The following is a 22,940-nucleotide window of genomic DNA, read 5'->3' on the forward strand; positions in this document are numbered from 1 at the left end:
CACTTTTCAAACTGCATACCTTGTCCCAAGCCACAACATTCTCTTTTCCACCCTCTGATGAGCCTTTTCATAAAAAAATTCTACACCTTCTATCGATCTCTTATATTACAGCTTTTGGAAGAATGAAAACACAGCACCAGTAGACATGCATATTTCTAAGAACAACATTTATCAATTGTACTCTCCTTTTATATGACAAGTGCTTTGTTGTCCAGATAGTAATTTTCTCAACTAGATTTTGATAATGATCTTTTGACATAAAGGTGGATACAAGAGGTAATCCAAGGTATTTAACTGGTAGAGTCCCTTCTCTAAAGTTTAGCAATTGCAAAATTTGGCCGTTGATGCCCACGCAAAAACTCTTATCCTCGTTTACTCTCAACCCAGACACCTTTTCGAAGTGTTTCAAAGCATCCATCATAGCTTTAACAGACCCTACATCTCTATCAACAAAACATAAATGATTTAATTTTACCTTCTTACAACTCTTATAGAATTTAAAAGCAGTTTCATAAATTTGATATTATTTTAGATCAAATAAAAAATAAATAAAAATTATTTAATTCAGTTTAAAGCTTTAATATTATTTTTAATAATTTCTCATTGCATTGGATCTCAATGGGATAATTATTGGAGTATCTTAAATAAAAAGGAAAGAAAAGACTTATTTAACCAATGAAATACAATGTATGCAAGGATAAGGTGAAATTTTGTAGTAGGTTTATGTATTACTTGGAAATGAGGGGGATTTCTGATTAGATTTTTCTTTTTTGGCTCCATTGTTTGCCACTCTAGATATTGACTTTTGTGGCCTTTCACCTGCTGATGAACAATGACCTGATATATATATATATGATAACCAAAGTTCTTGTCTAATTAATAAGAAAATTTATACAACATAAAATTTATTATTATTTTAAATATTATTATCTCAATAATTTATTACGTAAATATATACTTTCATATAAATTAAATGGGTGGATTTTAGAAAATTATTGACTAAATTACAATCTACTACATCTATTTTATAATTAATTATCGTTTAAGAATTTTTCATCTAAACCTATAAGAGTAATTAATAATCTTAATTTTAGAAATATTTATAGTAATTTGTTTAAAATACTCTAGATAATTATCATTTTTCATATATTAATATTAAATAACTTTATATTGAAATTTTTAGGATAATAAAAAATTTGAGATAAAAAAAATTCTCATTTTAAGACGGAGGTAATAGAAAGAAAAGTGGCCTATTTCGGACATGGAAGCCGTGAAAAGTAAGAGAAAACAGTTCCTCTTAATCTCAAAGTAGAAATCACTCCCCCACTTCTCTTCCTAGAGCAAAAATGCTGCACATTTTCTTCATTCTTCTTTTGAGCTCATTTTCTCTACTTTGCATGCCAATGGTCAACTTCACCTTTCCCATTCCTCACCCTAACCCAGATGAAGTTGCTCAACAAGTTCAAAGGTACTATATTGCTATTAGCATTCTGTAGCAGAAAGCCATTTCTGTTTTGATGGTAATGTCTTCAGTGATGTATGTTTGTTTGTTTTTTTTATCAATTGTCCCTCATGTGTATACTGCAGAAGAGTAAATGCTTCTATGTCAAGAAGGCAAATGCTCCAAATATCTGAAAAAGACCAGTCCACATGCCTAACAGGAAACCCTATAGATGATTGCTGGAAGTGTGATCCAGACTGGGCCAACAACCGTCAGAGGCTAGCCGACTGCGCCATAGGGTTCGGGCAGTATGCAATGGGAGGGAAGAATGGTAAATATTATATAGTCACTGACTCTTCTGACGATGATGCTGTTAACCCAAAACCAGGAACCCTAAGATATGCAGTGATACAAGTAGAGCCCTTGTGGATTGTGTTTCCAAGTAATATGCTTATTAAGCTTTCCCAGGAACTCATTTTCAATAGCTACAAGACTCTTGATGGACGTGGGGCTAATGTGCACATTGTGGGCGGTGGTTGCATTACGCTCCAGTATATAACCAATGTTATCATTCACAATATTCATATCCACCATTGTGTCCCTTCAGGTTAGATTTTTTCTTTTCTTTTCTTTTAGCTATAAAGAAGAAAAATTTAACTAAGAAAATCTCAAGAATATGTTCTACATTCACATCAAGAATCAAGATTAAAGTAGTTATCTCTCTTCTACTAGGGTAATTTTAATTTGGAGCTGAGATAGTATGATTAGAATCCCACTATCTGATGTTACTTTCTTTGTGTGGGTCCCTAAAAGTCGTCAAAGAAAGTCCAAGATTTCACATTTTAGCCATTTTGTGTCTCTAAAATTACTCCAATGATTATGTTTTCCATCCAGGTAATACAAATGTGCGTTCAAGTCCAACCCACTATGGGTACCGGACAAAATCAGACGGTGATGGGATATCCATCTTTGGATCAAAGGACATATGGATTGATCACTGCTCACTCTCTCACTGCAAGGATGGTTTGATTGATGCAGTAATGGGATCCACAGGGATCACAATATCAAACAACTTCTTCTCTCATCACAATGAGGTGATGCTGCTGGGTCACAGTGATGATTATTTACCAGACTCAGGGATGCAGGTGACCATAGCCTTTAACCATTTTGGAGAGAAGTTGGTGCAGAGAATGCCAAGGTGTAGAAGAGGATATATACATGTGGTGAATAATGATTTTACAAGGTGGGAGATGTATGCAATTGGAGGTAGTGGTAACCCTACAATTAACAGCCAAGGCAATCGTTACACTGCTCCCACCGATCGCAATGCAAAGGAGGTATTTAACCAGAAATTTATAATATAATTATTGTATAATTGTATTATAATTATTAATTATTGTGAATTTTATGTAAAATTTTATTATAATTATTGATTAATATAAAATTTTCACTTCAGTGGCTAGGATTAAAATACTAGAATCCCTAAAAATGTTACTAATAGGTGAATTTTCAACCCTACGTTTGACTTTTAGAATCTGCATTTCTTCATTTTCTTTTTGAATTTCTTGGAAAATATGTCAATATGTGGTCTTGTCCCAGTCCTTGGCATTAATAAGACAAAATCTTCCATAACTTAAAATTGACTACTTTCACCATTTTTCAAATTACCAAAGCCCATTATCAATCTGTGAATGAGAAGACTCATTATATCAAACAATTTGCTTCCATATTCTTTTTCATATCAAACAATATGAATTGCTATGATTTAAATTTAGCCCAATATTGAAGGGGAGACTCTGATTAAATTTGGATCAGATATAACTCACCCAAAAATTAGTTTAAAAAATAAGAGTGTATATAATGGATATAAAGGACACATTATCCATTTCTAAGATCGATATGAGATAAACGGTTATAAATGAATTCATATTCATAATATAAAATCTCATGTGAATCAGAATTGAAATAAACAGAAAAGGTTGGAGAGTTTTGCAGGTAACAAAGAGAGTGGACACAACAGAAGGGGAGTGGAAGGGATGGAATTGGAGATCAGAAGGAGACGTAATGGTAAATGGAGCTTTTTTTGTAACATCAGGACAAGGCTTGGAGGTTAAGTACGAGAAAGCCTACAGTGTGGAGCCCAAGTCTGCTGTTCTTATTGATCAAATCACCATGCACGCTGGTGTTTTGGGTGTTGGTGGAAGGTAATATTATACAGTTATACATATATACGAGTTGAATATTCTTTTTTATGATATAGTTATTGTGAAATTTACATTACTTTGTACAAATGAGCAGGGACAACAACCTAGGAATGTGGAATGCCGGAGATAATGGTGGTGGAGATAGCCATGATTCCGGTGATGATTACCTGGATGACTACTCAGGAAGCATTTCTCCATTGTCACATCCAACGACCAACGGTCTTTTTTCCATTTTCATTGCTCTGTTTTGCTTAATATTTTTTCACATTATAGCCCTTATTTCCATGTTATAGCTAGCAATAAGTTGTGCTTTCTTTCAATTCACATCAGCTTCTGCTGGAAAACAACTGTACAATTTGTTTGTCACTAATTCTTGCAACATTAATCCCCACCTGAATTTCTGCTACATGCAGGTTTTACGTGCCAATATCTTTTTATTATTATTATTATTGGAAAAAATCTGTCAAAGACCCGATTTACATGGACCATTACCCTTATTTCATAACCAAATCGAATTGATTAATTTATAGGATTGATTGAACTGAAATTCTTTTACTTATCCTAGAATTTATTTACAACAAAAGTCGGTGGATTCAGTATTTATTTATTTATAATATACTTATCTCTGGGGAAATGATTTGGCCATATCATGATAATGAGCATGCAGAATCTATTACAAAGTGGGAATTTTAATGTCATTTATAAGCTAACTAATTAATATTCTAAGGATATTCAATGACAGGTGCCTTACATTACTTCCCAAGAAACTTGAAAAACAGAATGAATTCCTTTTTCCTTTTGCTCTTGGTAAGCTAGTATTAGCTTAGTCAAAAGGCATAGATAATTTGTTTAATTGAAAAAGAGAAAGAAGAAACTTCAGGTAATATATATTATATTAGAGAACCATATCTTGATAATGTTGTATCAAAAAAATTGCATGTATGTTCACAGTTGTATGGCTAAGGAAGAATCTTTTCTCTATTAGAAAAAGAAAACTCTCATTTTCTAAAATAATGGAAAAGCTGACCAACTTGGTATTTGCTGATTGTAGATATTGTACTTAATTTCACTTCAGGGATATTGATAGAAGATGATGCAGTTCCCATACAGTTCAAAGATATTTTTTAAAATAGATGCAACTTGACATACATTAGGACTTAGATATTTTTATTTTTTTTTTTACGGTGGTTTTACTCTTTATCTTCATTTTAAACTGTTAAATAATTAAATAATTTTTAAATAATTAATGAGTGTTAAAATGAGTGGTTCATACGGTATTTTCCATCTCAAAGGAAGCGAGAAGTACTTGCGGAAGTCATTAACTCCGATATAATTTAGTTTTAGTCCAATAAATTAGAATATCTGATAGGTTTTCATAACAAATTGGATGCTCAAGAATTTTTTTTTATGGTTATTTAAAAAAGTCAAAGAGGAAAATGAAAAAAAAAAGGTGATATTTCCCTTAAACAGCGTGTGACATCAACTAAAGTTTGTCCAGTTCATGTTGGCTTCTTTCTTTTTCATATTTTATAAATAATATATTTGGTCAAATCTATTATATGTTATCCTTTGGCATTTTGATCAAACTTCATCGACTGATGGCCCTTGAATATCATAGAGAACATATGAGATTGCTAGCTTTTATAATTTTAAATTATATCTGCTCCATGAACAGGAGAGAGTGATGTCTGCAAAGCGTAATTAGCTACTAATGATCCCTTCTCAATAATGGCAAAAATTAATATAGTTAATTCCAAGTTCTTGTGCTTCTATCTATTGGATAAGTTTTCCTGAATTGCCGCTCTTAAGTTCTATTTTGAGTGCTTAATTAGGTATTTGCCTCACTTATCCATTAATATTGGCTTCTGGGATTTATTGGACATTATAATTCTATAATCCTATGTTAATTAGCAGGAAAAAAAAACAAATGTATACTTCTGAGAGAGAGAGAAGTGAAACTTGAAATTTATACAAGCTGGTACTTATGACACAGTTAACATGTCTGTTTCATCAACCTCCGAGTGTAAGAAAGCTCAGTTCATATCCCAGAGAGAGCCCAAGGAATCCGATACGCTATTGTCACCATCTTCAGAATTCCATTTCAGATAACAGAAATTCGAATCAAAACCTCCACAATCCCCATGAATTTTCACTTCAGTTTTATCACCTGATAACTCTGATGACATCCAATCATGTAACCTTGTTTCATATGGTGAATTCAAGTATGTGAAACTCGATAACTCATAGTTCTGGTCCAAGGAGGAATCTGTCGTTCCTACAGATTTATACTCTTCCATGTCATAATTCCAGGAACTTGGATCCGTTTTCTGATATAAGAAATCTTGCTTTCCTGCCACAAAGCATGGAAAATTACTTTGTAATTAAGTATAAAAGAGAAAATTGTATTTGAGTAGGGGTAAATTAATATGCATTGCACCTTCTTGAGCTTGCAGTTTCCTTTTCAGATGAGTTCTCCAGTAGTTCTTGATCTCATTGTCGGTTCTTCCAGGCAACCTTCGAGCAATCTTTGACCACCTGCAAGAGAATAAATATTACTCTATCAGTACTCAAGAAATATTTCTTTGTAATTAAACTGCATGCACTAGCAGAAGGCAACATTACTTGTTACCCCATAGCTCATGAAGCTGGACAATAATTTGCTCTTCTTCAGCACTTATCTGACCACGCTTAAGATTAGGGCGGAGGTAATTCAGCCATCGCAGCCTGCAACTCTTGCCTGTCCTCTTTAGACCTGCAAATAATTTAAAAACAGTTTACGACAGAATTCATCACAAAAATCAAGAAATGAACATCTTGAATCTATCCTATGTAGAAAATCTACCAGATGCTTCTGCTATGAAATCCCATTTTCGATCCCCGAAAAGGGTTACAAAAGTCACTAATTGCTCATCTTCTTCCTCTAGCCAAGTCCCTTTACGGTATTTATTGACTTCTTGAGTAGCTGTTGCTTGGGAAGCCATTATTGTCCTGAAAACATCAGAGAGGGTTCAATCTTCTTATATGAGGAGCAAAGGTGGCAAAAGGTTAAGTATCTATGTAATAGGGATCAAAAGCAAAAGCAAGGATGAGCTAAAAAAGAAAAAAAAAACCTACATGGCCGCCAATACGTGGATAACACTAGTTTGTGGGCACTCCACCTTTGGATAGATAGGTTCAAGACTAAGATGTCTTTAATTAGCAATAATCCCTTTCAAAGGTTGTTCATTACTACAAATTGCAAGCACTGCAATTTGCAGATATTAATTAGCTTCCTAATTATTTATATATTTGCCACTCACTGATATGAAATATTAGCAAAATATGCTTGTGATTGTCAGAAAAAATTGTATTATTTTACTTAATATGATTGAAAAGAAATTAATAATGAGGATAGGAATGTTAAAAAGGTGCAGAAGGATTATGATGGTGTTTTTGGAAGGTAGCAGGAAACAAAAATGTGTATCTCTATCTCTTTGCATTTGTTTATAAATTTATGAAGCATATGCAAGCTACCACAGCTCGACCAATTTAAGTCTTTACTATAGCACTTAGATGACGGTTACATCAAAGACTGTCTTTGACTCAAAGATGTAATATGATTAGGGCTTAGCATTCGGTAGTTAGACTCGGAAATCGAATAGAATTAAATAAATTAAAAATTAAAATTTTAATATTTATAAAAATTAAATCGAATTAATTTTGATCAGAAATTAAATCGAACTGATTTGATTTGATTTAATTTAATTCAATTTGATCAATTTAAATTCTTAATAAATTTTTTTATTTTTTATACTTCATTTTTAGTATTTTAAAATTTAATTAAAATATTTTAATTTTAATATGATCTAATCTCTCTATGTTATAAAAAATAATATACTGTTATCATTAATCGATTTGATTTTTTCAATTTTTTTTATCAAAATCGAATTAAATCAAAATAACTGAAAATTTTGAAATTAAAAATTAAATTAAACCGAAATAAATAAAAAATGAAATTAAAATTTTAAATTAATTTAATTCAATCGATTTTTTTCCGTTTAAATCGAATACTGCTCAATCTTAAATATGATTTGATGTTATGCTATATTTATTAACAAAAAATCAAAATTAAAATTAAATGATTAAATAAATTTAATTTAATTTTTATAATATTAATTTTTTCAATTTTAATATAATTTTTTAATTCAATTTGAGCTCTTAAGAACTGTATACAGCTCTAATCATTTTCTTTTTCATGCTACCTATCATAAATTTTTCTGAAAAAGTTATTAAAGTTTAGAAATCATATTTTGAATAAAATTTAAATATTTACTTTTTTTTGTTTCAGTAGTATTTTCAACATACTGCATGTTGCTTGTACTCATATGTCACATTCATTGTCTAATCTATAAAAATAAATATGACTCGAAAAATTGACGAAATTTTCTCTCATATATATATAAATTCGTATAATCTGTTATAATTTTAAAATATTAAATATGAAAAAGGGATCGGTGGATGATTTAATCAATTCATAATATATTTACACCAAACATAATATATCTAGCACTTGAATATATAATTTATATATTATCTTTCAAAATTACAAAAAAAATTACAAAGAACTTAGAATTGACCCGACCTCCACTAAATTCTGAGTGGACGAAGTGCAAGGAAGGACAAAACTAGAAGTTGAAGACTACTGTGGATCACCAAAAATGATTTATAATATTAAAAGTATAAGGGATGAGTACAATTGATTCAGTGAGCGGATAAATAAATAACAAAGGAAAAAAAGATAAAGTTTAAATATTTAATAGTACCAAATATTTAGCTAAAATAAGTCAGCAGAATAAATACAATTTAATTCAATTAATATAAAATAAACTGAATATAAAATGCTAAAATTTCACTTATGGATAATAAATCAAAAAATTATAAATGTGAAAAATAAAATCTACATAAATTCATAACATGCTTCCTATAGATAATGCTGGCATATCAGGTGTGATAAAATAAAATAATGACAGTATGAGAGTAATGCTAGTATCTTAAACTCTATGATGACAATATTGGCTTAAGAACTAATAAAATACTGGTCATACACATGTGCAGAACTATTTCAAAGGGTGACCACCTAACATACACTTCAAAAATTGTCTGTATATCAAGCATTGTCCCAAAAACAGTATAAATATATACTAAACTGAAAATAAATCATTAAGGTGTTATCTGTTCGGTGCATATAATCGGCTATTTATTCAGTTATATTTTAAATTCAATTTTCATTCATTCAAGAAATGCAAATTCATTTTATCCTTTTTCATTTTAAATAAATAAAATATCATATATACATATATAAATATGTAACGGTCAGCTGTTTGTTTACGAATTTGCGGCAGCTGATTTGTCCCACATCGATAGATTTAAAGAAAATTGATTTGTATATAATAACTAACACGAAACTACTAAATAATTTGGGTTAATTATTTTGGACCAAGTGGAAAATGGGTGCAAAAGTTATTTGGGTCAGTTTGGGCCGGACTGTTTCAATTGTAATCAGAGCCACTCTAGGTCAGACAAATTGTGTGGAGCTAGTGGGCCTGCGAGAAAGGGGTTGCGACCATGAGGTCGCAAACGTGAGAGACGAGGTAGAGCCACCCGAAGTACTAGCGAACCACAATACCCAAGAATCAAAAAATGGATCCTAGAACAAAATAATCTTAGATCGTAAGACTATCTCTATTATCTATCCTAAAAAATGGATCCTCCTCTGGAATTAACAAAAAAATAATATATCAAGTAATAACAAATATTTTAGAATGAAAATATAAAACGTAAAATGTAAAATTTTAAATATATTTATGTATATATTTTTTAAAAAAATTTAATAATATTTTGATATAGTTAGACCTCTCAAAATTATAAGTTCAATAAAAATACACAATAAACTATAAAGATTATTTGGATTAATCCTATTAAAATCATTAATCCAAAAAAAATATAGAATTTTATTAATTGGGTTCAACTAAAAATAAATTATATCGTAATAATTTGAATAAAAGAGATAAAATTCATTTATGCAATTATTGAAATTTTTATAAAAAATTATTATTGAATTTTTGATTAGAATATTAATTTAAATAAGGATTTAGTTAAGAATTTTGAAATTCTATAGATTGATTGGTAGAGGAAATTTGGATTAATAATAAAAGGAAATTTTTTTTTTTTGTAAAATTAACAGAGCTTCTCTGTTTCTGTGAGAAGAAGAGGTGAGGAGGGAAAGTGGGGGCTGTGGTTTCTTCCGCGGGGGCTCTGGTTTCGGGAAGAAACCAGAGCTCTTTAATGTTATTTTTTTATTAATATTTATTTATTTATTTATTATTTTTTTAATTTTATTTTAATAATAATAATTTTATATATATATAAATTTATGGGCCTTCTTTTTTATTATGGGCTGGGTATGATACCATAACTTAAAATTTTTTCATATATGTCGTTTTTACATGATGTAATGTTCTTTTACTTCAATTAAAGTTAGTTTAGAATTAATTTCTTAATTTTATAATAAAATTACACCTTGAAATAACTAAACTTTGTGTAAAAAGATTATCCCAAACAAATTTATTTTGGGCTTGGCTAATATATATAATTCGAATTTAATTATTGAGTTGTTAGACAGTAGTGGTCCACTACTCAGATCCACTAGTCCACCACACAAACTGTCCACTAGAACTTAGCTCTTTTTTTTTTTCTTTTTTTTTTTTCTTTTTTATCAATTTGAACCATTTTATGCATCATGTTACCATTTATCAACTGAAAAAAAAAATGGAAAAAGAAACTGCATGGGCAAGGTTGGAGAGGTTGGATCAAATCAAATGCATGAACTATCTTACTATTCATTTTCTTGTAATATCACATATTATTTGTGTTTCCATGCATCCATTTGATCAAGTTTCACCATCTCCACTTCTATGACTAGGAACCCTAATCAGGGACTTATATAAAGCTGTGTACATTGTGGAGAAATAGTATAATAATATATTTCAGTCATGGCAATCCAACACTCAAGAATTGTGCTTCTCTTCTTCCTCTATGCAACTTTCACCATTTTCTGCTACGTCTCCGTTATTTCAGAAGTCAAAACCAAACCTACAAAATTGATCACCAAACTAATCCACCGCAATTCTATTCACTCCCCATTTCATAACCCCCACCACGGCATAGAAGATAAGGCCAAATTCATTTTTGAAAGTTCACTTGCTCGCTTCGCTAATCATAATTACAAAACTTATTTGATTCCTGGAACTCATATGTGGTTCATATTTCTAGTACGTTTTTACATAGGCAACCCAACAATCCCGCAGCTAGCCATCATGGACACAGCGAGTAGCCTACTATGGGTACAATGCTCTGCTCGACGCAGTCCAATTCCATTGTTAGATCCTATAAAATCATCGACATATGCCAACATTGTCTGCAAATCAAAATTTTGCAGGCATTTTCCTGATAATAGTTGTATCAAGAAGCATTGCACTTATAACATATCGTATGTCAATGCTCCTACATCACTAGGAAATGCAGCTACTGAGCAACTCCTCTTTGAATCAGACGGAAATATAGTTGTTGTTTCTCAAGTAATATTTGGCTGCAGCACTGTTGAGAAGACATATATTGATAATGGTATTAATGGTGTTGTTGGCCTCGGACCAGAAAATATTTCTATGGCCAGGCAACTAGCAAACAAATTCTCCTACTGTATTGGTGACTTTTATGATCCCAACTACAACTATAACCGCTTAATCTTAGGAGATGAGGCGCGTTTAGAGGGCGATGCAACATCTCTAGAAATGAGTGAAGTACATTACTATTTAAACCTACGAGGAATAAGCATAGGAGATAACAAGCTTGATATTGATAAGAATGTGTTCAAAAGAAACTTAACAGATCAAAGCAAGCTAACTGGAGTAATCATAGACTCGGGAAGTATTGCTACTTGGCTGATTAACGAAGCTTATTACAAGTTTAGGAATGAAGTGAAGAGGATATTGAGTGATTCTATCTTAGAAGACATGGATGAATGTAGATGGTGTTTGTGCTACAAAGGTGAAATGAGTGAAGACCTAAAAGGCTTTCCAGAAGTGGTGTACCACTTTAGTGAAGAAGCTGATCTAGAAGTAGGGTTTGATGGCATATTTTATGAAGCTACAACATCTACATTCTGCATGGCTGTTTATCCAAGTTCTCATCTTCCTGATAAGCATTTCTGGGATATCACCGTTATAGGCATCATGGCTCAACAAAACCATAACATAGCTTATGATTTGCAAGAGAAGAAATTATACTTTGAGAGTATTGATTGTGAAGTTTATGAAGGTTAGCTGTAATTAATGTTTTATTATGTATTACTTTATTCAGATAATTTTCTATCTAATATCCTATCTCCTAAAATAAATCAGAAATATCAATTAAGAATATAGTTCTATTTTTAAAGAAAAATTATTTATTTTAATTTTTAATCTAAGGAAAAAACTTAGCATGAAAATACTCCAAAATCTCCATGCACCCTTACCTAAACATTGATCTTCTAAGTGAAAATAATTAATTATTAAAAAGAATTTACATATTTGATAATGTTTATAATTATGTGATTATATGTTAACAATGGAAACAAATTAAATAAAAAATTTAAGAAAAAAGCGCATTCTATGGTTCAAGTATATATGGAGTACAAATGAAAAAGTCGTACTTAATAAAAATTACTCTAAAAAAAATTGATTGATCTTTCTGAAAGCTCACACCACTAATAGAGAAAAGTTAAATATATTTTACAATGGATTATTAGAATTCAGTTTAAATAGAAATAATTGACAGAGTAAAATCAATTTAAACATTCAATTTATTGAGTAGCTCAATTTAATTTTAAAACCTGATTTAATTGTTAAGAAATCTGTTTATTTTACTCCAGTCCTGTCCTAATTTCGTGTGAAGCAGGAATATTTCAGATTTTTAAAAAGTTTATAAATTAATCTCTTGAATCTTTATCAAATATGGAAAGATAGGAATACTTTCACTTTCAATCAAATATTTAAATCAACTGAAGAGTCTGTTAATTTGGCAATCAAAAGTCAATCAAATATCTAAATCAGCCGAAGAGTCTATTAGTTTGGCAATCAAAAGTCGAGATGATTTTAGAGAAGCCATCTCCAACCCTCATCTTTTCCTGCATCAATCAGAAGTGGATCAACAGCTGTTAGTTCATTAACCTCAACATTCTTGGCAACCTCCTCCTCCCGGTTTCGTATAGCTTAACTTTGATGCAACTTGGGATAAAAATTCGAATTCAAGAGTCTCTGCGGTTATTGTTCGTGTTCCTTCCAGAAGTGTTATGACTGGTGTTGTTATTCGCGGGTCTTTATCTCAGACCCCTTACAATTAGAGAACATTGCTGTCAAAAAACACTTTTTTTGCTAAAAGTATAGGCTTTTTTCGCTCTATTATAGAAGAAGATTCTCTTATCACAATTCAAGCGTGTAGGGGTACTTCAGCTTCCCGTAGTACTCAAAATATTATTTCGAACTAGTTAAATATAATTAAATCCTTTTAGTCTATCTCTTTTTCTTAGATACGTTGGGTTTACAATCAAGTTGCACATTTCTTTGGTAAAAAAGTTCATCCGAAATAAGAGAGTTAATCCCTTATATCAAATGAACTTTGTTTACTCTTAGCACTCAGAGGGCTTCTTGCAATGAATTATATCTCATGACAAAAATAATATTCTTATGACATGTTTTAAATTTTTATTGAAGATTTTTAATTTCTAATTCCATACTCCTACGTGTAATATAAGTATATAATATAAATATTTTTTATTTATTGCACTCATACATTTTAGATTCAACTCTCTTCAATCTTCTATGATTTTGTCACTTTGTTTAAAAAAAAAAAGTTTAACTCATTAGATATATGTACATATTATAAAAACAAAAATTTTCGATAAAAACTAGTTACTCGGTTTGAAAATGGAAAAACATCCATTATTAGCTGGTAGTTAACTAAAATTTCTTCTCTATACAAAGATATTTATTTTAATTTACATGAATTCTGCTATAATTTTAATTTTACATCTTTTATTTAATTTACATATCACCATTTATCTATTGAAAAAACATTAACGTGAAATTGCAGATGGCCACACTTAAATTGCATGGGCAAGTTTGGAGAGGTTGGATCAAACCAAATGCATGAACTATCTTACTATTCATTTTCTTGTAGTATCACATATTATTTGTGGCTCCATGCATCCATTTCATCAAGCTTCACCATCTCCACTTCTATCACAAGTAACCCTAATCAGGGACTTATATAAAGCTGTGTGCATTTTGGAGAAATAGCATAACAATATATTTCAGTCATGGCGATCCATCACTCAAGAATTGTGCTTCTATTCTTCCTGTATGCAACTTTCACCATTTTCTGCTACGCCTCCAATGTTTTAGAAGCCAAAACCAAACCTACAAAATTGATCACCAAACTAATCCACCGCAATTCTATTCACTCCCCATTTCATAACCCCCACCACAGCATAGGAGATAAAGCCAAATTCATTTTTGAAAACTCACTTGCACGCTTCACTAATTACAAAACTGATCTAGCTGCTGGGACTGACATGGGCTTGCTATTTCTAGTACGTTTTTATATAGGCAATCCAGCGATCTCACAACTAGCCGTCATGGACACTGCAAGTAACCTATTATGGGTACAATGCTCCCCAAATTGGTATATTTCCCGACGTAGTCCAATTCCATTGTTAGATCCTTTAAAATCATCTACATATGCCAGTATGCCTTGCAAATCAGAGTTCTGCTCATATTTTCCTAGTTCTAGTTGTATAAATGAGCAGTGCACTTATAATATTTCATATGTCAATGCTCCTCCATCAACAGGAAATGCAGCTACTGAGCAACTCCTCTTCGAATCAGATGAAAATATAGTTGTTGTTCCTGAAGTAATATTTGGTTGTAGTAAAGTTAACAAAGAATATATTGATGGTGGTATCAATGGTGTTTTTGGCCTTGGACCGAAAAAGCTATCTATGGCGAGGCAACTAGCAAACAAATTCTCTTACTGCATTGGTGACTTTTATGATCCCAACTACAACTATAATCGCTTGATCTTAGGAGATGAGGCACGCTTAGAGGGAGATACTGTTAATAAAAACAGAGCAGAACAGAGAATATGAGGGAAAAAATGGGATCTCCTTTTATTCATCAAATGCTCTTTAAATACAATCACAAAATGATCAAAAACCCAGATTTCGTGGATACTAAATATCTCACGTCAACAATAAAATAGGAACTAAAATAACAAACATTGACTTATTAAAACTAACAGTAAAAGTGCAGTAAATATTTTTGCATTATTATCTAACATACTCCTCCTTAATGCAAAAATCTATAACTTGTAACTTATCTCTGAGATATGCAAACTTCTCAAGAGGAAGAGCTTTTGTAAACAAATCAGCTACTTGCTCTCTTGAATTGCAAAACTCTAACTGGATACTTCCTTCCGCAACCTGCTCCCTTATAAAATGATGACGAATATCAATGTGCCTTGTCCTTTGGTGATGAACTGGATTTTTGGCCATTGAAATTGTGGACTGATTATCACAGTAGATAACAGTTGCTTCTTTCTGCTCAAACTTCATATCTTGCAGAATTCGTCTGAGCCAAACAGCTTGACAAGTTGCTGAGGTGACTGCCATATATTCAGCTTCAGACGACGATAATGCTGTGGATGGTTGTTTTCTAGAACTCCAGGATATGGCACTAGACCCAAGCAAGAATAAATATCCTGTAGTACTTCTACGGTCATCCAAGGAACCTGCCCAATCACTGTCAGAGAAACCATACAATTTAAAATTGTCTGAGCTAGAATAGAACAGCCCATAAGAAGAGGTTCCCTTTAAGTATCTTAACACTCTCTTCGCAGCACCAAAATGAACCTTGCTCGGACTTTGCATAAATCTTGACAGGAGACTAGTTGCTTGCAAAATATCCGGACGACTATTCGTCAAATAAAGTAAACTTCCCACCAAACTCCGATATAATTGAGAATCTACTTTCTCTTCTCCATCATCCAAGCAATATTTATGGTTTGTGATCATTGGAGTTGTGACTGAATTGCAATCTTTCATGTTAAATTTTGTAAGCAGATCATTCACATATTTTTGTTGTGAAACAAAAATTCCAGCTTTACCTTGACTCACTTCCAAACCCAAAAAATAACTCATGAGTCCCAAATCAGTCATATCAAATTCGGTCACCATAATCTTCTTAAATTCAGTGGATAACTCAATACTATTTCCAGTATAGATTAAGTCATCCACATAAAGGCAAATGATCAATACCTCATTGTCTGCTTTTCTCTTGACATACAAAGTGGGCTCGCTTGCACTCTTTTGAAAACCATTTCTGCAAAAATGTGAGTCGATTCTCCCATACCAGGCCCTCGGAGCCTGCTTGAGGCCGTAGAGAGCTTTCTTCAACCTGTACACTTTCTTTTCTTCACCAGAAATTTCATAGCCCTTCGGTTGTTGCACATAAACCTCTTCTTCCAAAATACCATTTAAAAAGGCCGATTTGACATCAAACTGAAAAACTTTCCAGTTAAGATAAGCAGCAATAGAAAGAGTAGCTCGAATAGTGTCAAACCTTGCCACTGGAGAAAATGTTTCTTCGAAGTCAACACCTTCACGCTGCATATAACCACGTGCAACTAACCGAGCTTTGTGTCTCTGGATAGACCCATCAGGCTTGTGTTTTACCTTGTACACCCATTTCAGCCCCACAACTTCTTTACCAAATGGCAAGTCAACCAACTCCCACGTTTTGTTTTTCTCTAAGGCATCCATCTCTTCATCCATTGCCTTTTGCCATTCTATGATTTTTGTTGCTTCTTCAAAACTGCTTGGTTCTTGAGTGACCACAAGATGACATTCATCAAGTTGCTCATAAACCTCCTGTAAGGATCTCCATTTTCGTGGAGGTGTACTTGATGAAGAGGATGATGTCGAACTAGAAGGACTGGAAATGGGAGTATTTGGAGATGATGAATCTGAACCACCATTGTTACCTTCATTTTGAATTTGTTCAGGAATAAATTCTTCATTATTTTGTGAAAAATGTACCCCTGGCTGCATCTCACTCCAACTCCATTCACTTTTCTCATCAAAAATGACATCACGGCTAATTATTAATTTTTTGTAAAGAGGATCATAAAAACGATAACCTTTAGTTTCCATACTGTAACCCACAAAAATACACCTCACACTATTTTCATCAAGTTTTCCTCTCTTTTGAGATGGCACTAACACATAAGCAACACAACCAAAGATCTTAAAATGTTTTACCTTTGGTTTCCACCCATTCCAAGCTTCAAATGGTGTTTGATTTGATAAAGCTGATGTAGAACTCCGGTTAAGAATGTAGGCAGCAGTATGAATAGCTTCTGCCCAAAAACTTTTTGGAAGATTTTTGGCTTTCAACATACTCTTGGCCATCTCCACAAGACTTCTATTTTTCCTCTCCGCCACCCCATTCTGTTGGGGAGTATAACTTGCTGTAAGCTGCCTTTGAATCCCAAAATCTTCACATAATTTGTCAAATTCTGCAGAGATAAATTCACCTCCTCGATCCGTCCGCAAAATTTTTACTGCATTGCCACTTTGTTTTTCAATCACGCTCCTGAATTTCTTGAATGTTGGCAGCACCTCTGATTTATTTTTAAGAAAGAAAACCCAAGTCATTCGACTATAATCATCTACAAAGACAACAAAGTACCTGCTGCCATTAAGAGATGAAGTACGCATCGGCCCGTAAACATCAGCATGTATAAGTTCAGCTGTTTGAGAAGCTCTTCTGCTTTTGCCTTTGGGAAAAGAATCTCTATGATGTTTTCCAATCACACAACTTTCACACACATCATCAACAGAATGTATGACAGGTAATCCATCCACCAAATTAGTTTTAGACATTAAACTTAAGCTGGTAAAGTTTAAATGTCCATACCTGTGATGCCACAACCAATCATCATCTTCTAATGAAACTGCCAGTGCTTTCTGTTGGTCATCAAGATCAAGAGGGAACATATTATTGTCGCTCATTGGGACGCGAAATAACATATTCTTTTTTGTTGCATCTGAAAATACGCTGCAGGAGAAATCTTCAAACAGGAGTGAATACCCTTTTCTCATAAATTGACCGACGCTTAAAAGACTTGAGTCCAAATCAGGCACGTAGAGAACATCTTTAATCTCACAATCATTCATCTTCACAATTCCTTTGCCATGGGCTTGACGAATTGTTCCATCCGCCATTTTAACATTGGATTTGAAGGACTTATCCAAACAAACAAAAGCCCCCAAATTAGCAGTCACATGTTTACTGCTAGCACTGTCCATATACCACACATTAGAATCACATTCTTTAGTAGCCAAGGCAGCAAGAAATAAACTTTCACATTCATCTTTATTCTCTTGCTCGACCAAATTTGCTTGATTTCCTTTCTGTCGACAATACTTCGCTATATGACCTTGTTTCCCGCAATTATAGCATGTAAAATTACGGGAACGATTTTCACCTTTACTGGTTTCAGTGTTGTAATTCTGACTCTGACCACCAGCTCGTCCACCCCCTCTGTTACCTCTGCCTCCTCTTCTTCCATGCGAAGAATGTCCACCGCGATTATTATGGTCATTGCTATAATTTTCTCCTTCTTTAGATATCTGCAACTTGGCATGAAAGGCTTTTTCTACATCATCTTCTTCGTAACCGCGGTGCCTATCTTCATGGGATTGTAAAGAACCCATCAACTCATCAATAGTCAGGGTGCTTAAGTTCTTCGATTCTTCTATTGCAGCTACGGCAGACTCGTACTTCTTGGGCAAACTCCGCAAAATTTTCTCCACAACCTTTTGATCAGACAATCGCTCCCCGTACTTTCGCATTTGGTTTACAACTTCCATTACTCTATTGAAATATTCATGCATAGACTCGCTATCCTTCATAACAAAGCAATCAAACTTCCTGCGAAGTGTCTGCAGCTTTACTGTAACCACCTTCTCAACACCTTGGTAGTTAGTGTGAAGTATATCCCATGCTACTTTCGCTTTTGTTGCAGCAGAAATTCGAGGAAAAATAGCATCATCTACAGCTTGTTGGATGAGGAAAAGAGCTTTGTTATCTTTCTTCAGCAAGTCTTTGAGAGTTTCAGCGGATGCTGTTTCGTTGTAACCATTCTCCACAAAATCCCATAACTCTTGAGAAAGGAAAAGAGTTTTCATTTTGACACTCCAGATATCATAATTGTCGATTCCTCGAAGGATTGGAACCGAAGGTTGTGAGAGATTAACTCCTACTGAATTATAAGCCATCTGGACGAGAACCAGGCTCTGATACCAGATGTTAATAAAAACAGAGCAGAACAGAGAATATGAGGGAAAAAATGGGATCTCCTTTTATTCATCAAATGCTCTTTAAATACAATCACAAAATGATCAAAAACCCAGATTTCGTGGATACTAAATATCTCACGTCAACAATAAAATAGGAACTAAAATAACAAACATTGACTTATTAAAACTAACAGTAAAAGTGCAGTAAATATTTTTGCATTATTATCTAACAGATACAACACCTCTGGAGATGAGTGAATTACATTACTATTTAAATCTTCAAGAAATAAGCATTGGAGAAAACACGCTTGACATTGATAAGAAAGTGTTTATAAGAAACATAACAGATAAAAGCAAGCTATCTGGAGTAATCATAGACTCCGGAAGTGTGGCTACTTGGCTGGTGAACGAAGCGTATTACAGGTTTAGGAATGAGGTGAAGAGGATATTGGGTGATTCTATAGTAGACACGAAGGAATGTAGATGGTGTTTGTGCTATGAAGGTACCATGGCTCAGAACCTAACAAACTTTCCAGGGTCTACCACTTTAGTGAAGAAGCTGTTTTAGAAGTGGGATTTGATGGTATATTTTATCAAGCTACCGCATCTATATTTTGCATGGCTGTTTATCCAAGCTCTCGTCTTCCAGACAAGCCTTTTCAGGATGCAACTGTCATAGGTGTCATGGCTCAACAAAACCATAACGTAGCTTATGATTTGCAAGAGAAGAAATTATATCTGGAGAGTATTGATTGTCAAGTTTATGAGGGTTAGCTTTTATTAATGTTTTATTGGGTTCGTCTTATTCAGATAGAGGAATTTTAACAATGTTTTCTATGTATTTTGATCTTTTCTATATATGATTTTAAAGAACTAAATAAGCATATCGTGGGTTCTGCCATCTTTTTATTGTTATTGGTTGCTTTAAGTTTTCTCCTTTTTACCACTCTCTTAAAAACACCGATGCTTCCTTTTTCATCCACTTCTTATTATTGGTCACTCTGCTCCTTTTAATAAATTATTAATTTTCTAAAATCTTCATGTTTAATATATATCAAAAATAATATAAATTTATTATTTTTAAACAATATTTATATTTTATAATTTCTATGATGAAGGATTAATTATTTAATAATTAATCAATCTTATAGTACGAAAATATAAAAGATAGTTTATAATTATATTTCCCCGTAACTTGATTAATCAGTAGACGAAAAAAAACCTAGTATGAGAGAAAAAAAATTATAAACATGGAATTAAAGAGAAAAAAAAAACCAAACATGAGAGAAAAAAAATTCTAATGGAATTAAATAGAAAAAAATCTTTTAAAAGAAAAAAACAAAACTAAATACTAGCCAATAGATGTTGGAATATGCAGGCCTGGAGTTCTTCAAGTTGTAGCGATTGTTTGATATTTCAAGGAGAGCCATTTAACACCTTACTAAAGGTATCCTTGAGGGATTCCTTCTCCCATTGATCGTCAAATCCGCTCGGGAAACGAAACTTGGGATGAAAGAAATCTTCAACCCCATGAACAACCACACTCCCATCGTTGTAAATGTTCCATTTTGTGATCTTTACGCCATTGATGGATGGACAACCACTCTTGGGTTCTGTTACCTTTAGAGTACTCACCTTAACATCTGAATTAATATCCAACGTAAGTATCTCAGACCCCTCAAACAGGCGTCCTGAATCAAAAGCTTCTTTGTCAATCTTGGATTTTGCAATCTGATAACCAAGAAACTCATAGTTCTCAATGCCAGCAGCTTCTTCATCTGGAGGAGCAAATATAGTGATTGTATTGTTTTTATATATAGTGATTCTATCACGTTGATACCAATTATAAGGCGTAACTGAGATTAGCCTTTTCTCAAGAATCAAAGACATGATCTTATAACCAGCATCCCATAAGGCTTTTGTAATATTATTTATGATCACTGTCACCTCATCATCTGATGGGAAAAATTCCTTGTGACAACCTCCTTTTGAATTATCTGCATATGCCCCATACTTGTACAATACCAAATGACGTATATCTGGATATCTAACCTCACCTCGCGGCGGCTCTTCACACTGTGCCGACGATATCTGATTCAACTGAAGGAAAACCAAAACAATTAAAAAGGGTACAAGAGAAGTAGATGCCATTAGATTAGCAGTGTAGTTGTGGGATATATTAAAAGAGGCAGCAGTTTTTATATAGAGTGGAGTTTTGGTTGGATTTGAATTTTAATCAACTCATACACCCAATCATTGAAGAAGCCAAACTAATCGTCTTTCTTGCAGCAGAGTCCAATCACGCAACTAATTGGTTTGGACACACTTCAAAACTGAATTATTAATCTTCCATTATACAAACTGAAAAATGCATTGGGAATATTAATATATAATAGACGACGACAAAGCTTTTTTTAAAAAAAAAAGATAAGACGAACAAAATTTTTTCACAAAAATTACTTAAAATGGGACTGTAATATTTACAAGAAAGGGAAAATTGGATTCCAAACAAATGGCAATCACGGACTCAGGATGGCAATCCATTCAAGAATTGCATTCCTCTTTTTCACATGTATAATTTTCGGCATTATATGCCTACACAGATGCCATAACGAAACCTACACAGATGCCATAACAAATATCGGTAATTACATGGAAACATACTAAACAAAGATATGGATGTTTGCAAGTAAAAGAGAAAATCTATTAATAGATAGAAAATTAGAATGGCTGAAAGAAAATGTTTTTGGCCTTACCAAAGGCAGTGAAGAGCATACGCATGAAGAAATCCATATGCTGTTGATTCACACATTCAGTTGGAAAACGAATCTCGGGGTGAAAGGTGTCTTCAACCCCATGAACAAGCACGCTCCCATCATTGTAGATGTTCTATTTTTTTATCTTTACGCCATTGATATATGGAAGGACAGCCACTCTTGGGTGCTGTGACGTTAAGCCTACTGACCTTAACAATATCTAGATTAATATACAACGCAAGTATCTCAGAGCCCTCAGATAGCTGTCCTGAATCAAAAGCTTCTTTGTCAATCTTGGATTTTGCAACATGGTAACCAAGAAACAAGGCCAAGAGCTTCTTCATCTGGAGGAGCAAATATTGTGATTTTATTGTTGTTATATATAGTGATTCTGTCACTTTGATACCAATTACAAGGCATAACTGAGGTTTTTATATTGTCTCAAACAAAAAAGAAAGAAAATTATGAAAGTACAAAAATTTAATTTTCATAAAATTAGGTTTGATTTATGACTACAATTGTACAAAGTTTATATTTAAGGTTCAAAAAGATTAGGCTTTTAAAATCCAGTTGCCCTTGATGTTCAAAAAGATTAGGTTAATATAGAGATGCATGTGCACGTTTGGTAATTAGATATGATGTACCTGATCTGGTTTTATCTTTTGAAAACCGAATTTATCAGTCCATATAGATTCTGCTTCTTCAGCAGCAGGGAGCACAACGCCCTGAACATTTAAAAAAGCCAGCAACTTCTCTATGCAGGAGAACAATAATTGGAAATATCCCTGAGAAAGTAAATTGCTCCATAAATAAAGCTTTAGAAAGCACTATAGTCCAACGGCTAAAACTATAATACATAAAACTATTACAGTACATTTCAACAAACATGGTTGAGCCAAATGCAAAATAAGCGAACTTTTCTTAATGGACTTAGGAAGGCTCAAGGACAATACAAATGAAATTAACCAGGCATAATGCACAACATCCACATGATAAGCTCACCTTCCCCTGATTACCATTACTTGTTGCAACTAGGGGAAGTTCAGCAACTTCTTGCCCAAAAATTCTAAGTACTCCAGCTGACACAACAAATGAGCTGCAAAATA

At 33.0% G+C, this 22,940-nt stretch overlaps 4 protein-coding genes across 4 annotated transcripts; 3 read left to right on the forward strand and 1 right to left on the reverse strand.

The window, feature by feature from the left end:
* The first annotated feature begins 1,256 nt into the window (after positions 1-1,256).
* On the forward strand, positions 1,257-4,051 carry LOC110622542 (probable pectate lyase 12). The gene is made up of 5 exons (XM_021767084.2): positions 1,257-1,468; positions 1,588-2,048; positions 2,336-2,778; positions 3,437-3,645; positions 3,740-4,051. The coding sequence occupies exons 1-5, from the start codon at positions 1,347-1,349 to the stop codon at positions 3,936-3,938; spliced, it is 1,434 nt and encodes a 477-aa protein (XP_021622776.2). The 5' UTR covers positions 1,257-1,346; the 3' UTR covers positions 3,939-4,051.
* Positions 4,052-5,594: 1,543 nt separating this feature from the next.
* LOC110623193 (transcription factor MYB27) lies at positions 5,595-6,909 on the reverse strand. Its single transcript, XM_043960431.1, has 5 exons — positions 6,760-6,909; positions 6,488-6,633; positions 6,268-6,397; positions 6,083-6,180; positions 5,595-5,995 (listed from the first exon to the last, which is right to left on the reverse strand). Coding segments are annotated over exons 1-5 (693 nt in total). The 5' UTR covers positions 6,762-6,909; the 3' UTR covers positions 5,595-5,678.
* A 3,767-nt stretch (positions 6,910-10,676) lies between these two features.
* LOC110623191 (aspartyl protease UND) lies at positions 10,677-12,005 on the forward strand. The gene has a single exon (XM_021768120.1). The coding sequence runs from the start codon at positions 10,677-10,679 to the stop codon at positions 12,003-12,005; it is 1,329 nt and encodes a 442-aa protein (XP_021623812.1).
* Positions 12,006-14,038: 2,033 nt separating this feature from the next.
* Positions 14,039-14,866, forward strand: LOC122724605 (probable aspartic protease At2g35615). The gene has a single exon (XM_043960131.1). It carries the CDS (start codon positions 14,039-14,041, stop codon positions 14,864-14,866), a length of 828 nt encoding a protein of 275 aa, XP_043816066.1.
* Positions 14,867-22,940: the final 8,074 nt, after the last annotated feature.

The sequence above is a fragment of the Manihot esculenta genome, chromosome 9 (genome assembly GCF_001659605.2).
Source record: "Manihot esculenta cultivar AM560-2 chromosome 9, M.esculenta_v8, whole genome shotgun sequence".
NCBI lineage: Eukaryota > Viridiplantae > Streptophyta > Magnoliopsida > Malpighiales > Euphorbiaceae > Manihot > Manihot esculenta.

Bases quoted from the DNA above. Each gene is read 5' to 3' on its own strand.
- LOC110622542 (XM_021767084.2), top strand. From the start codon at position 1,347: ATGCTGCACATTTTCTTCATTCTTCTTTTGAGCTCATTTTCTCTACTT. The intron at 2,049-2,335 runs GTTAGATTTTTT...TTTTCCATCCAG, and splicing joins CCACCATTGTGTCCCTTCAG to GTAATACAAATGTGCGTTCA. The intron at 2,779-3,436 runs GTATTTAACCAG...AGAGTTTTGCAG, and splicing joins CCGATCGCAATGCAAAGGAG to GTAACAAAGAGAGTGGACAC.
- LOC110623193 (XM_043960431.1), bottom strand. The intron at 6,398-6,487 runs GTAGATTTTCTA...AATTATTTGCAG, and splicing joins TTTCATAGCAGAAGCATCTG to GTCTAAAGAGGACAGGCAAG. The intron at 5,996-6,082 runs GTGCAATGCATA...GCTTTGTGGCAG, and splicing joins GAAACTGCAAGCTCAAGAAG to GAAAGCAAGATTTCTTATAT.
- LOC110623191 (XM_021768120.1), top strand. From the start codon at position 10,677: ATGGCAATCCAACACTCAAGAATTGTGCTTCTCTTCTTCCTCTATGCA.
- LOC122724605 (XM_043960131.1), top strand. From the start codon at position 14,039: ATGGCGATCCATCACTCAAGAATTGTGCTTCTATTCTTCCTGTATGCA.